The 15,047-nt window shown below is 50.3% G+C and overlaps 6 protein-coding genes across 6 annotated transcripts; 2 read left to right on the top strand and 4 right to left on the bottom strand.

The window, feature by feature from the left end:
• Positions 1-1,422: 1,422 nt before the first annotated feature.
• Positions 1,423-2,545, bottom strand: FPRO_14812 (uncharacterized protein; the record flags this gene model as incomplete). Its single annotated transcript, XM_031225005.1, has 2 exons — positions 1,423-2,067; positions 2,117-2,545. The coding sequence occupies 2 exons, from the start codon at positions 2,543-2,545 to the stop codon at positions 1,423-1,425; spliced, it is 1,074 nt and encodes a 357-aa protein (XP_031090208.1).
• A 2,315-nt stretch (positions 2,546-4,860) lies between these two features.
• On the bottom strand, positions 4,861-5,928 carry FPRO_14813 (uncharacterized protein; the record flags this gene model as incomplete). Its single annotated transcript, XM_031225004.1, has 2 exons — positions 4,861-5,196; positions 5,311-5,928. The coding sequence occupies 2 exons, from the start codon at positions 5,926-5,928 to the stop codon at positions 4,861-4,863; spliced, it is 954 nt and encodes a 317-aa protein (XP_031090207.1).
• Positions 5,929-6,113: 185 nt separating this feature from the next.
• On the top strand, positions 6,114-6,413 carry FPRO_14814 (uncharacterized protein; the record flags this gene model as incomplete). The annotated part of the gene is made up of 1 exon (XM_031225003.1): positions 6,114-6,413. The coding sequence occupies one exon, from the start codon at positions 6,114-6,116 to the stop codon at positions 6,411-6,413; it is 300 nt and encodes a 99-aa protein (XP_031090206.1).
• Positions 6,414-7,236: 823 nt separating this feature from the next.
• Positions 7,237-7,941, bottom strand: FPRO_14815 (uncharacterized protein; the record flags this gene model as incomplete). The annotated part of the gene is made up of 1 exon (XM_031225001.1): positions 7,237-7,941. One exon carries the CDS (start codon positions 7,939-7,941, stop codon positions 7,237-7,239), a length of 705 nt encoding a protein of 234 aa, XP_031090205.1.
• A 491-nt stretch (positions 7,942-8,432) lies between these two features.
• On the bottom strand, positions 8,433-8,777 carry FPRO_14816 (uncharacterized protein; the record flags this gene model as incomplete). The annotated part of the gene is made up of 1 exon (XM_031225000.1): positions 8,433-8,777. The coding sequence occupies one exon, from the start codon at positions 8,775-8,777 to the stop codon at positions 8,433-8,435; it is 345 nt and encodes a 114-aa protein (XP_031090204.1).
• A 4,278-nt stretch (positions 8,778-13,055) lies between these two features.
• FPRO_14817 (uncharacterized protein) lies at positions 13,056-14,906 on the top strand (the record flags this gene model as incomplete). The annotated part of the gene is made up of 1 exon (XM_031224999.1): positions 13,056-14,906. One exon carries the CDS (start codon positions 13,056-13,058, stop codon positions 14,904-14,906), a length of 1,851 nt encoding a protein of 616 aa, XP_031090203.1.
• Between the last annotated feature and the right edge of the window lie 141 nt (positions 14,907-15,047).

Here is a 15,047-nt window from a genome sequence, read left to right as displayed (position 1 = left end):
ATATACAGCTATCCCCTGTTCGGGCGCACCAGCAGGTAGGAGGTGGTGATGAATGTCAGTACGCTAGGAACATCTTGTCCACAGCCAAGGCCCCGAGCTTGTCTCCCGTAGCTGGCAGCTGTCGAAAGTAGGAGTACCAGAGTGATTCATCTATAATACGTGAACGGCTAAAATCTATAGGTGAATGGTCTCGAATGGTGGACCACTTCGCTCATTTTCGCAGATGGCCATCAGTCGGCTTTTCTCCCACATGCTGTTTGAAACTTTCTGAACTAACTTTTGACTGTTGGTTTCTAGTCCTTTGTTAAGAATTTTCACTTTGCTAGTCGTGTCGGACCTTGCCATTACGGAGCTTAAATACCTACCTACATATCATCAGTCAAGGTTCATGGCCGATGTTCGCCTAAAATATACAACATCAATGTCACAGCCAATATCAGGCGAATTTCGAAAACTCACATTTGCTTATATTGGGGGGCATTACTCCGTGAAAGTGGCTCAGTGGCGTGCCAAGTGGCTCGGAAAAGGACCGCAGCACGCTCGAAGTAGTAGATGACCGCCTATATCTTGCTGTAACATGAAACCGATTGGTGCTAAAAAAACAAGAGGCATAGGGACTTCAAGGTTGTAAAGATTTCCTGTCCGACTTGAGGATGGATATTCAATTGTCAGCACTATGAGGCGTAGCTGCCCTACATCGGGTACTACGTCTAGCCTCTCAATGATGGCTATGGCCGCACTTAAACTTCTATGTGATGGCAACCTCTCTTCTCTTGAATGTGTGGCATGGCTGATGTACGGGCAAATTGTGTTTAGGCCACTAGGGTAGTGCTTGACGAAACCAGGCGCGGATGGAGGACATCTTGCGTCGCTTTAGTTGACCATGTCGGGGGTTTTCGTAGTTTTCTAAGCCTCTCTCCCAGAAAACATAGACCACTGATTAATCCCATTACATTCCCAGAACGTTTAATGGCTTGAACCTACCTTGTTGCGTCCCATTTCCTTGATAACTAATGTCTCCAAGAAGGTTTCTAGCAGCAGTGAAAGCGCTGGAAACTGGATTTGTTTCAGCCCAGCTGACTCTCGCTCCCGAAGACGAACCAGCTCGACATAAACTTCTCTCTCGGGCATTCGAATTCACTCCTGCTCGGGTTGTGTCACATGATGCATCTCTATCATGCCTACAAGTTACACCTCTTCTAATTTTAATTCCACCTAGTCACATTTATATCTCAACAGAACAAGGCTGGTTATCTTTTCTTCTCTCTCGTATCTAATGTTTGAAACGCTCGCCTAAGTTATAGTGGAGGCCCTAGTAATTGCCTCCCGTAGCATACTACCGCTGCGCCTTGCTGGTGTTGCCCTCAACACCAAAGAATGCTCTGTTCCCGAGTACGATATGTTGACGTCTATTTCCATCTTTCACATGATGCCAAGTTCTTCCGCTCCGTCATTCCCGCCACCAGATCCTCCGGTGTCCATTTGCCTGTACCAATCCGTAGCACGCAAAGTGCTCAGCACTCTAACCGAATGATGGGAGCGTCGCCTCCCAGCGTACTCACATGTTCGCATAGAATCAATAATCTCAGGGTTGTCCCAAGTGGGATCCTCCAGCATCTGTCGTTGATCTTCCTTGTTGGCGTCTAGTTCCAGCTTGATGACCTTCGGAGGTTCCAGCCTCGCCAGACGCCTCACATACAGTTTCAAGTCGTCGACATGTACCTTCCGGGCTTTGCCTGGTGCCACCAGACTCGTCGTCATATACACGACCTCCGATACCTGTTCAGTGGCTCTTGATAGATTCCCCCAGGACTTATGAGACTTGGTCTTCAGCGTTGCGGCTTTATCATGTTTTTCCCATACGATTGTGCCAACTCTCAGCCGTCTGTATGTTCGCGGGACAACCGGCTGCGTTAAGTTGTTCGCTCGGTTTTGTATACTCTCTCGGAGCTCCTCTCTGGCGTCGACAAGCGCCAAGTTCAACTCCCTGGCCACACGTTCGTCGTCGCTCAAGGTTTGCTCGTCTGGCTGTTGCTCAAGTATGCCTGGATGCTTTGAAGGCGGTTCCTATCCCAGCATCGCCATCGCCGGTGACGTTCCGATGCTCTCGATATACCTGTTGTTGAGGTTGACGTTGATGGTGGGCACTACCATGTGCCAGAGGTTCAACGCAAGTCCCTCTCGCTCTGCTGCCTATTTCTGTAGTTGATCCTTTACCGGGCGAACGACGCGTTCTGGCAAGCCTGTAGATGAGCGATGAGACGTAGGTTCCAACTACATCCTTGTGCCATGACGTTCCGCTGCTACCTTGACATTCATGTTCACAAAATGTGAGCGATTGTCGCAATAGATAACTTTCGGCCAGCCGAACATTGACGCCCCTTGTGATTCCCAAGTCTAAAATACATAGTCTCCATCCACCGTCGTGTGGCATGCCAATCCCACGAACTTCGTCACGTATTCCGCTATCACCACGATGTATTAGTGTTCTTCCGTCGAACGAGGGTTTATCGGACCAATGTAGTCGATTCCCACCATATCCCATGATGCCAGCTTGGTGATGCTCCCTGAGAGTGATGCCAGAACACGGGGCGCTGTCTGTTAGCACACCATACACGATATGCAATAGTTCTCAATATCGCTGGCTCGACTCGGACACCAGCTTCTTCCTCTCAGTCGCTCCAAGGTAATCGCCACTACGAAGTGTCCACATCTATCGTGCGCATTCTGGAGTAAGATAGGCACTTCACTTCCAGCTGCACAAAGTGCCCAAGACTCACCGTTCTCCAGATAGTGTAGGGCATCATCAAAGATTCTGTATCGCAGCACCAGTCGTTTCATCATTCTTCGCCGCCCGTCTTCCACGCTGCTCAGACCCCTAAGCAGAGTTGATATGATCTCGGAGTACCAGGACTCAAGTTCCCAATGCCCGATGTCCAGCTTCCCAGAGCTGGCAATCAACTGTTTCCCGGGTTGTCTGTCTCCAGGCAGAATTGTGTTCGCCGAAAGTTCCGTTGGCGGAGTCACTCCTAGAACTCGTTCGATCCCAGTCTGAGTTCGACTGGCTTGGCGTCTTCCTTCTGCGCCTCTGGCAAGCGCGGCATTCCATCTGCCAGGCGCATCACTTTGTCCGTGCACGAACGGTGTCTATACTCAATGTCGTATTCCCCGAGGATTTGATCCAGCGGCTGATCTTGCCGTGGAGATGCCCTCTGTTCGCCGTCGAGTCTGTGATTCCTTTGTGATCCGTGTAGACTTTCACTGGATGTGAGGAATGGTTGATCATCCAGTCGCTTTCGCTCAATCCTCGTACAACTACGAGCATCTCCTTTTCTGGCATCGCTAAAGCGTCCCGAGATCAACATGATAATTCTTGCTTTCTTGAAGTTCTTCTCGTCAATGTCCTCTCCTGCCGCTATGCTGTCCAGTTGGAGGAGAAGTCCACCAATCCCGTTTTCTGAGGCGTTGGTTGCCAGGTGAAACTGTTTCTCGGAGTCGGCTCCCGGACTTGCATTATTTTAAATGGCGTCGCAAATGCTCTCAAGCACCGCCGCAGCGCCACTGTTCCATTCCGGTATATCTCCTCTTGTTTCCCGGCGTAAAACAGATGGCTTCCCAAATTTCGTAGTAGTTGCAGAGCACTCAAAGAAGGCTTGTTTTATTCGTTGGATAAGTTCCGCTCTCCCCGGTATAAACTTTCAAACGAATGGTGTTAGGTGCAAAAGTGGTTGCACCTCTTCCCAGGAGTGGGTCGGATTCTCCTGGAAATGTTTCTTCAACTGCACAAACTTCTCCTGGTGCTTCTGTGCTGGTCGAATCCTCTTCTCGTCCACGGTAAGTCACAATGATTCCATGCTAGACATGAACCGGCCTTCAAACTAATTGGCGCCCAGACGATGCGAGGAAAGTAGTACTTCCAGAGGGAGTTGAAATTGTCCTCCAATGTCTCGGACGCCATGTTTTGATCATCAACGTATGGAAAGAAACTTGTCGCGAGTTTTCTCAGGTATCCCTGAATCGATGGGAGCTCGAACCGTCCTCGAAGAACAAGTGGCCAAACACCAAGTCTCCAAACCTGGCGTACATGGCAGACGAACCATTCAGGCCCATCAGTGTGTTGTTGTAGTAGTATAAACCGTATGGCGTAAGGAATCTGGTCTTGTCTCTGTCAGATGGCTGGATTGGTATGCCCGAGAAATCTTGCGAGGCATCCGCCTGCGAGAACACTCGCGGTCGACCACAGTATATGCAATCCAAGTCTGCCTCGAGGCTGTGACATGGATAGGCTGGCTTCTTTGTTTGCTCTTTGATCAGGCGATAGTTATGTACCATTCTCAGCTGAAGTACGTAAGTTGGTCGTGGGTTGCCTGGTTTCGGAATCCAATGCGTGTTGGCTCCCCATACACCTGAGCCCCGGCTGATCAGACGTTTCGTTCCATAGGTGGGACGAATTCCTTCGCTGCTAAGATATCGCATGACTTGAAACCTCTGGGCGGGTGTCGCGACCATGCCCCCAAGTGTGATGCTGGTGTCTCTGAACCAAGAAATAATTGCTTCGTGGCATTCCCGTGAGAATTAGCAGATTTGGTGCATTCTTGGAATCTTAAGGGGTTTGCCTTGATTTTTGTATTTCCCATATATATCGGGCTCTGAGTCAATTTAAGACGCGTCCAGCGCCTGGAGCTGTGGTTGAGCGGTGGATCCTAAAGACCCTAAAGTCTGCCGCCCTGAGATTTCAGCCGCCTGTTCCGGCGCGTCTTGGTCTGTCTCTGGCGTGTCCAGCTTCTGCCAGCCGGTATACTGAAGCTGACCATCTTCAAACTCAAGTACTCGCTGGGACACTCCGTCTCCCTCTGTTGGCTACCAGCCCCCGCCAGCCAGAGCCATGCCAGCTTTCTGAGGTATTCTCCCGGTAACTCCTCCAACTCCAAGAGTTTCCCAGGTGGTGCCAGACTTCTTCCAGCCGGTTGATTCCACCAAGTCAGATTCCGTTACCGGCAATTTCTCCAAGTCTTCCGAAATCCCAGTACCCGATGTCTGCCATTTCCCAGCAGCCATCTCAGGTTCTCTGCCTCTCAAGTACAGGTCGGTCGCTCGTGTCTCGTTCCCCCGTATGATTCTCAGGCTCTCATCTGAGATCTGAGATTCTGCGGTAGGGAGTGTCTGGTCGTACTGTCTGTCTGTTGAGAGATTCTCCTGGCGCCATAAGTTCCCAGTACTGAGTGTCCGGTCACTCCTCTCGCTCACCAAGTCGTTCATTTGTGTTCAGTAATTTTCACAATGGTCCGTCTCGTCGCACTCCCGATTCACTTTCTCCCAGTCTGGTTCAGCAGCTCTCAGTTTCCCGTGTCTCTGTTTCCTGGCGGCGAGCTCCCAGACCAATATCCAGGCAGGCAGTTTGTCCCAGTTTGTTTCCGGAGTATGGTCAATGAACCTGGCTCGCAGCTCATCCGCCTCCGTCTCAAGTTTCCCGCGCTCGGTGATCTCCAGTTCTGGGGCCGGAGTTTCGTCGCTCGGAGTGTCTGATCTTGTAGGGATTAAGCTCGGCTGGCCCGGTGGCCGAAGCTGGGGAGGAGAACTTTTGCCGCCTGGAGTTCGTCGGGAGGGGAGCACGCGTTTCGCGCGTCTGGAGTTCGGCCATTCGCGAGAAGCTCGGTTTTGGAAGGGGAAAGTTCGCAGTTTGTTTCCTCGTTTGGCAGAGGAGTAAAGGTCGCATAGCGAACACCAAAAGTTGTATGACTTGAAGCGCTGGGGGACACCCAGCGCCGTAGCGCTTTCGTTGCACTGAAATGAAGCTCTCGCGATGTTGTTGTTGGAGGAGGGTTGCTCCCCAGTAACGTAGGCCTGAAAGCGGGGTGGTTTAGCGGCCTCTCCCAGCGGTACGCCTACAGGGCGCACCGCACTGGAATCGTGCCCCCCGGAGTGCATCACAAAAGTTTCACGTTTATAAGTAGGTAAGTAATTATAACGTTCCTGGATTCCTTGGTACGATATATCGCTGTCCTGGCCACTGGATTCTCCTGTATGAGTTGAATTCCTAGGTTGCTGTTCTGGTTCCCGTCACTCCATCGTTCCAGCATCAACGATGGTGGCATCTAGTTTCCCGCAAAATCATGGGCGTCCGTCTCTCTCTGGATGATCCGGTGTATATCGGCCAGAATTTCCTCTACCTCACTCTCAATCTCGGCGTCGTCTTCCACGTAGATGAGCTCCTCGTCTTCTGGTTCCGCCAGATCTGCCACCACCTCAGCCGTATCCTTCTCGCGATCTCCGATACGTCCCGTGTGTCTCGGGGATGGTGCGATATCAACAACCGCCGTGCGTCCTTAGAAGCCCGTGCTGATCAACTTCTCTTTGTGATAGTGGTCGACTACCTTTTTTACCCGACTCAGCCAAGGCCTCCGAGCCAGTAAGTCCCGATCCTCATGTCCTCTCATGACATAAGCCGACAAGTGACACATGACGTTTGCCACCGCAACTTCCAGCATCACAAACTCAGTGACATGAGCGATCTCATCATTTGCCAGGCGGATAGGCTCAACCTTAGATAGTCGGACAGGGCGTATGCCAGACTTATTCATGAAGTTTTGATTCACCAGGTTGACGACCGAGCCGCTGTCCAGCAGATGGCATCGGTATGGTGACCGGACAGGTAGCCGGTTATATATCCCAGATTGTTTGGCACTGGCTTCTCAGGCGAGGCAGTATCCTGCCACATTGTGGTATTCCCAGACGTTCGAGGCTGCGCCAGACTTCCACAGGTCTAATCGCCCTCGATATACTCTCTCTCCAGCTTGGCAGCAAACGCCGGTTGCATGAGCGCCCTAAAGGGACCCAGCGTGTTCAGAATTGCCTCTCCAGTCTTGGTGCCTTTCGCTCGCCGGTGACATTGCATCAGCTTGGAAAATTGTTGTCGGATAGACGGGGCAGCTGTAGCATACTGATATGAATGGTATCGTTCTCAAGTCCTGCGCAATCTCAAAGGGTGGAACTTGGTACTCATGGGTTGCTCTAATCTTCTCCACGTGTCGTGGCTTCTTCTCCGTTGCTGGAACTGCTCTGCCATCATCGTCTCGCAATCTCAGTCGCTCCAGGTGGGGTTGTAGACGTGACAGCATCTTCTCGAACTCCTCCCGGTGATGTCCGCTATCATGTCTGTATCAGTTGGCTGAGTCTGAGACGCTAAAGGCTGCTCGTCGTCTCCCAACTCTACCACTCGGGGGCCCTCCATCTCAGTCACGGGTCTTCCCGTGGTGCGATCGGCGTTCCCCTGCAGCTGTCGCGTAGCTGTGTCTGCCACATCCTCAGTTGTTCATCTCCTATTGGTGTCTTCTTCCCTCTGCCCTTGCCCTTGTCTACTCCGGCGGGATTCTTGGGCTTCGGCTGAGTCTCCTCCGTCTCGTTTGTCGCGGCGTTCACTACCAGCTGATCTGTGGTCAACGCCATCACTTGTCTCGAAGAGGCGTCAATTTTCTTCTGATCCAGTGGCGCCGTTACTCTCTCAGAGTCCCTAGTCTCCAGAGATTCAGAGGTTGACGTCGAAGCGGTCCACGGGAGACCTAACGATTGCCTCGGATAGCTCTCGTCGTACCTCCATGGCACGGCGCTGCTGATGCTCGCTGAGCTATCTCCGGGGGACTCTTCGTCATAACGCCAGGGTGCAGGGCATCTGTCCTCCTTCCTGATAAAGTTTGTTCCCTCTCGCTGCCATGAAATGTTCATCGCAAGTTGATCGTTGGGTCGCTGGCGATATCCAGCTGAGAGTCTGGGCCTCGCCGTTCCCATCATAGCTGGCTTTGCCACACACGGCTGACGATTTCTGTTTGCCAGACTATTCAGCTCTGCCCTGCGTATGCTCATCAATGTTCTGTTGTTCTCTTGCCAGTTGTCACGGTTGTAGCGTATTTTCTGATTGTCGCGCGGTTCACGACATTGCGGCATCATGTGTCCCCACAATCCGCAGTTGAAGCATAAAGTCATCTCCGAGTCCCGTTCCTGTCCCCATTGGAACAGGTCCCGAGTTGTTTCCAGTATAGTTCTGAGTGTTTCCGCTTCTGTTATCATTGTTTGTGTAGTAGTTGTTGCCTCTCACGGTTGGTAGTGTAACTCGAGCAAGTTCCGATGTGAGTCTCGCCATTTCGTGATTCGAGCCGATCATTATCTTGTTGGAGTTCTCCTGCTCTGTCTTGTCGCCCTCCTCACCGAAAGGTTGCAAAGTTTCTGAGGCAGCATTCCGGCAGTCCTAGATGAGGTTTCGCACGTCGTCGAAAGTGAGGCTCGGGCCAGCAACGGCATTGATCCATTTGTTTCGGGAGTACAGTCTGTCTTGAATTCGTTCCTGGAGGCGCTGGTCTTTGTCCTTGTCGTCTATTCGGAGTATGAAGCTCGTCAACAAGGTCTGCCTGTAGCCTGCTGGTTCGGTCCACAAAAGTTCATAGTGACTCAGTGGGGGCCCTCGCGGTCTGGTGAGCCTCTGCAATGAGCGCGCTGTCCACTGCCGTGTCTGGTTTGCTGAACTTTTCCTCAAACTGGAGTGAGATCTCCGCAAAGGATTTCTCCCCCAGCCGTTCTTCCTCAAACCACCGCTGCGCCTTTCCTCGCAGGCACTTGTGAACTGCTTGCACCAGAAACATGTTCTCCAGTTCCCCCTCTTCTGGGAGCTCCAGATTTGGATTCTCACGCTTGACGACTTTTCTCACGTGCCTGAGGAAGATTTTGGGTTTGCAATCTTCTTGCTTCCCCGAAAAGAATATCTCACCGCGACCAGTAGCACTCATCGTGTCTCGAAATGTTTCCGTCCTGGAGATGCTCAACTCAGTCCGTTCCTCAGGGACTTCCGCAAAGTCTAGAGAGGGCGACGCAACCGACGTCAAACGAGCAGGGTCAAAGATACGAGTAGAGCTGGGTAAAGCGCCGGAAGGTGGGTGCTCAACGTATCGTGATGAATCTGATGATCAAATTTCTGGGCTGGGTGTTCTGAGGGTAGTGAAGGCAGAGGTGGCCGTTTGTGTAGGAGTGCCAAAACTGGAGTCGGTGCTATCTTCACCAAGAACTCGGGACATGGGATTGGAGTGTTGTGTTTGATGAGAAGCGAGTGTATGTGATGGGAATGATGGCAGACAAGTTTCGTCAGCTGGTGGGAGATGATGAAGGATGATGAAGGATCAAAGTTCACTGAGCGGGGTTGAAGTTGTTGTTATGCTCTCGGTCTCTCTCCAACGTAACTTCGCGCCTACCACCAGAATCTCGCCAGAAGTTGTTTCCCATCAACTTTCTTTGGCGTCGCTCAGGTGGTGTCTTCGTACTCGCTCTTTCTCCGGTGGCATAGAAAGGGTGTCTCTTGCTTGGGCGTCTTAAAGTCGTTTCCGCAGCGACTTCTGTCATCCACAGAGTTACGTAAGTATCCGCCGATGGTGACTCCCAAAACTTGGTGGCATGAAACAGGTGAGTCAAGGCGCTTTCAGCTGTAGCGGCCGGTCTGGGGGGCTAAGTCCCAGCGCCTGGAGAGATGTCGTGGAGTTGTCGTAGTCAAAGTTCTGGAGGTCTGGTGCTGGTAATAATTGAAGTTTGGGGCGTTGCTATTGGGCTTGGGCCTGAATCTCAAATTTCTCAAAGTGGCTCAGAGCCAAATGATTTTTCGGGATGTCTCAGGCTTTGAGTTGACCGGAGTGACTCACGGCGTATCACAGACCCTAAGCCTTAGGGTCCGAAGTCTTAGAATTTCGTGTCCAACGTCGCCTGTGTCCTGGCTGCCGTCCTGGCGTCCAGTACAGTCCAGCCTATATAACAAGCTTGACCTTGGCCAAGTCTGAGGTTCTCCCGGAGCCTCCTTTCCAGCGCCAGGCCCCGCCAGACTTCCAGCGCTCAAATTCGCAGGTTTTCTCAGTCCAGCTCTTCCAGCCACCAGATTCCTCCCGAGTGGTTCCTGCCAGCTGATTTTCAGACTTAGGCAAAATCGTAATGTCTTCGCGGAATTCGTATAAGTCAAATCTCAAAAGTTTCCAAGCTCCAGTTTGGTTCCAGAAGCCTGTGTCCAGGTCTTCCCAGTGATTTCCTGGCTGCTCAGCTAGACCCAGTAGTGCGTGTCCGGGCTCTCCCGCAACCTCTCTCAGAGCTCATCTTCGTCCAGTATGTCGTGTCTCAGAGATCCCCGCTCCGTCTCAGGTCTCATTGAGTTCTCAACTTCATCCAGCCACAATCACTGCCGCGTGTGCGGTCGTCCTCCTGCTCAGTCAAGTTCAGTCTCTCCAAGCTCCCGGCGTCTTGCCTCCCGCCAGCTGCTCTGCCTGAACTTTGTCTAGTATTTCCATTGGACGGAGTTCGTGCCAGGAGATCGGTCGCTGGCTATGTTCTAATTCTGCTTACTCTGGAGGCGAGTGAGGTCCGCCCTCGCGTTTCCAACCGCGGTCAAGTATTGGAAGCAACAAGTCGAATTAACTTTGGCTGATAAATCAACGATAGTGATGACACTTACCGCAAGTCCTACCGCCTCCGCCATGGCAAGTGATGGTGTTCTGATAAATGGGTAGTGTTTTGAGCAAGCTTGCGTTAGGATCGATAGCTTGAGGCGGAAAGGCAGTAAATGAGGAACTTTCGTCAGCTGGTGCCACTATAGATGGTGTGGGCTGTATGATTTTCACCAGAAGAGTCCCCACAAGCCCCATTCCGTTTAATAAAGCGTTGTACTAACATTCTCAGCTGTATGACCAATGCGGCGTATGTGGCGCGTCCGGTGAATAATTAACCTCAATTGAGGCTTTCATCTAAACCCCCCTCCGCGCATTGACAGAGGAGGCTTGGCTGCACTGGAATGTGGCTTTTGAGGTATCAACTCGTTTAAACGGAACGGCATCAGTCGTCAAGGGAATAGCATTATTTAGTAGTCATGAGTCTTGAAACGGATCGGTAACGGAATATGGTAGAGAAACCAAGGTAGAAGGGAAATCGATAATAAAATGAGATCGAAACTTACGAGGTAATTGATTAATCCTCAGGCTGCAATACTATCTAATTCTTACCTGCTTGTCTATTATTACTGAATTTTGGCGCCCTAAAATGAACGGGACCCTTGATTTACCAAAGACTGTCCTCTTAGTGAACATCCAACGTCGAATGCGAATCTGATCATGTCAGGTGGCCCCGTTTCAACAGATTTCTCTAGGTTGGTGCTTCTATTCTCTCCGCAACCTGCTATAATCTCTTTAGATTGGCCTTTTATCACATTTCCTGCAGTCCTTCGTCAGTGCTGTGAGAGGTCTGGGCTAGAATATACCTCAAGGCTCATCAGGCTGCTCTTCTGACCGATGACTGGAAGTCAAGATGACTTGCCTGGAGGAAGCTTTCGTTCTTCCTCGCCGGGAATACCAGATTGCGATTGCGATTGGGCTTGGGAACCAGATCGAGAGACCTGGCTTGAAGATGGGGGAGTGGGTTGAGGAAGAAGAGGAGGCTCGGACTCTCGTTGGCCCAGCTCTGGAGCCAATCCCAGAAACTTGCAAAATGATCGCATATAGCACGGCGTAGAAATAAAAAACCGACAAGGAAATAAGGTGCTTTAGAATGACATACTGGGCTACTGAAAGGGAATGTGGTCATGATCGCTCTGTCTTGAGCTTGGCTTGTATTCGGATCCTTCCTGTGTACCTACCCTATCTTACGGCATCTGGTCCCAAGTGGGTAGTGCACCGCCACCAAATTAAGCTGCGACACTGTGGCTGGGAGTACTGGTTCGATTCCAGCCACAGCACGTAATGGGACAGGGGAATCAGCATCTCGATGTGGAGAAATGAGGCCGTCAACCGGGAGGTTTTTCCATGTACGAAACAAGCATGAGAACAAAACAGGATGTTAGTGCTAGTTCTAATTGGCCCTGCGCATATCAAACGAATGTTACCATATCTACTGGCTAGACTAGATTGCAGTTACTTACTATTGATTGTTCCCCTTAGGCCACGGCGTCCAGTTGTTAGAAGCAGCCTCTCAAATCAAGCTGCTGCACATATCACTGCTGAGATTGAATACATGAAACGGGATCTGTGGGATGACACTCGACTCGCAAGGTGGTAGCGAGTGGCCGTCGTATCAACTCAAGCACCAGTTTCACGGTTTCGATGACCATCACTAGCCAAAGATAGCGTATCATCAATGACTAGCACGGCGGCTTTTGGCAATACTCGGTCGAAAAAGCGCGCTCTCATCTCGTGACTGGCCCCTGAGTCCCCAACCGTGGCCAAAACAAGCAACGTAGAGATGATTTGAGTCCCCAACATTATCTGGGCATTGTGATGATCTTGGCAGACACTTAGTGATGGTCAGCAGGTTGAGACGTTGAGACGTTTCAACCAGAATTTGTATGCCTCAGCTACCGAGAGCCCAGCGAAAATGATGTCAAGCCATATTGGATAAACTGAAAGCATCAGAGTATAGTAACCACCAGATAAATTTCTTGGGGCTCAATAGAAGGCAACGTACACTACTAAAGCGCACTCACCGAGTACGATGCACGCCAGGATACCCCAAACCAAGGGGAGATTGCCCAGCGGGCTGTCAGTGACAGGGATGGCGGAACGCGTAATGGATAAGTGTATTACTTATCAAACCGCAAATCATCAACCCCACTTTGCACGTGCAGCGTGTGTGATATAAAATATCCCCTCCACCACCTCAATTCCACCGCCTCAATTCCACCGCCTCAATTCCACCGCCTCAATTCCACCACCTCAATTCCACCACCTCAATTCTACCGCCTCAATTCCACCACCTCAATTCCACCACCTCAATTCCAACACCTCAATTCCACCACCTCAATTCCACCACCTCAATTCCACCCACCACCTCAATTCCACCGCCTCAATTCTACCGCCTCAATTCCACCACCTCAATTCCACCACCTCAATTCCAACTCCTCAATTCCACCTCCTCAATTCCACCTCCTCAATTCTACCACCTCAATTCCACCGCCTCAATTCCACCTCCTCATTTCGACCTGCTCAATTCCACCTCCTCAATTCCACCTCCTCAATCAGTTCGACTTATTATCTTTTACCTTCACTAATATGATATTTAACCCTTTTGACGCATTAGGTATTAGCGTATCGACTATTCATACAGTTGACAAAAACCAGATACGCTCCGCCTACCGTGCAGCAGTGTTTTTGCGTCACCCAGATCATTGTTCTCTTGAGACACAAAGCCGATTTCCCCAGGTCCGTCATATCGTCGATGCAAAGGATTATCTTGAAAAATGCCTAGCTAGAGGATGCCTGGGGGCTGCCATTGGAGAATTTTACCATTGGCCTCAGACATTCGACTCTAGCAAGAAAGAAAATCCTTTTTTAACGCCAAGTATTAGTTCGGAATTTGTCAGCTGCAAAGAGTGCTCTATGGTTATAAAACAGTACTCTCTAGGGTCCCATGTTGGGGAGCATGAACAAATGCTCTGTCAATATTGCCAAAAGCCGATTGCTTTGGAAGCTCGCCTGCATCACCTTGAGGTGGCTCATCAACACCAAGAATGTGCAATATGTCAGGAAACCATGCCAATCTCCATAATAGGACAGCACCGAGATTACCATAAATGCCCATTCTGCCCAACTCTGGTGGCAAAATGCAGCCTAATCGCCCACATCGAAACAGACCATTCTGGGAAGCGATGTCCTGAGTGTCCTGAATGTCCTGAAGGCTCAAACTTGGCGAGCCACAGGAGGCTTTTTCGACATCTTAAAGAAGCGAAAGAACATGAACGGTTACGATGCCTGTTTTGCCATACCTATCAATTTCTTAGTGGCATGAAAGAACATCTCCAGTATCAGCATGAACTTCAATGTTGGGACTGCTGCGATCCGGCGTCTCAAAGTTTTGCCGATCACGCAAGTAACTTTCATGGGCAACGAGTATGCCCTGTTTGCCAGAAGTCGATGGCTAGCAGCAAGGTTGACGGCCATCTGATAATGGAGCACAAGCTCTGTGCATGTGACGGGTGCGGTCCTCAAATTAAATTTGACCATATCATGCGCCAGCATGTTTGGAAGGAATGCCCGCAGTGCGGATGCATCATTGAAGAGTGGGCTTATCGTCGTCACCTACTCAATTACCATTCATGGGAGGAATGCCCTTATTGCGGCTATCTCGCACACAGCGACGCTGCTCTTGCTGACCATGAGAAAGAGCATGAGCTGAGATCTTGCGACGAATGTTTATCGATGGTCACAGAAGATGCATATGATGACCATTTACGTGACAAACATGGCATGAAGGATTGTTTGTTTTGCACAACTTACCCTCTTCCCCTTGAGTTGCTTAAAGAACACATCATGGAATATCATTGCAAAATGATAAGATGTTCAGAGTGCAATGAATTCCAAACAACAGCAGATATGCCATCTCACCTCCAAGCCAGTCATGGTTGGCAGAAATGCTGCTTCTGTGACGATGTGATTGCTGGACCACAAGTCCGAATCCACGTAGACGAACATCACAAACCAGTCACATGTTTTGAGTGTGGTGAAGAGGTAGCCCAGGCAGATTTCAATCTTCACCTTGTCAACAGACACGATTACAATGTTCAGCCGCCAGCAAATAATGGAACGCAGATTGACGGGCAAGCTGCAAAGAGCACTTTGGCGAACTTGAGCCAAAGGACCACCGATTCTGAAGATAGACAAGAACGGCCCATTCTGCAGGATGCCCAATGCTCAAATGCTAAGAACAAGGGGGGGGAATGCAAACTATGCAACAAACACTTCGGAAACCTATACGAGCATCAGAGGAGAAAGCACAGGACACTAAGAAGAGAAAGTAAGCAGTTCACAGGAGCCAGAGTACTATGCGTTGATGGGGTTAAACAGCATTCAAAGAAAAATATAAATAGGTGCAGAAAATGCCAGGGAGCAAAATTAACAAAGTAGTAATTATATTAGGTATTTTGAGAACTAAGAAATATATAGCAAAGCAGTATTTGGTAGTGAACATGATAGGCGCCGATCTTTGTAATGTTTCTCCCAATTTACCCTGCAAAGGAATCTCGTCACGCAAAGTTGCGCAGCCTA

The sequence above is a fragment of the Fusarium proliferatum genome (assembly GCF_900067095.1).
Source record: "Fusarium proliferatum ET1 genome assembly, contig: FPRO_scaffold018, whole genome shotgun sequence".
NCBI classification, from domain to species: Eukaryota; Fungi; Ascomycota; class Sordariomycetes; order Hypocreales; family Nectriaceae; genus Fusarium; species Fusarium proliferatum.
The sequence above is the reverse complement of the archived record's forward strand: the minus strand, read 5'-3'. Positions and strand labels throughout refer to the sequence as shown.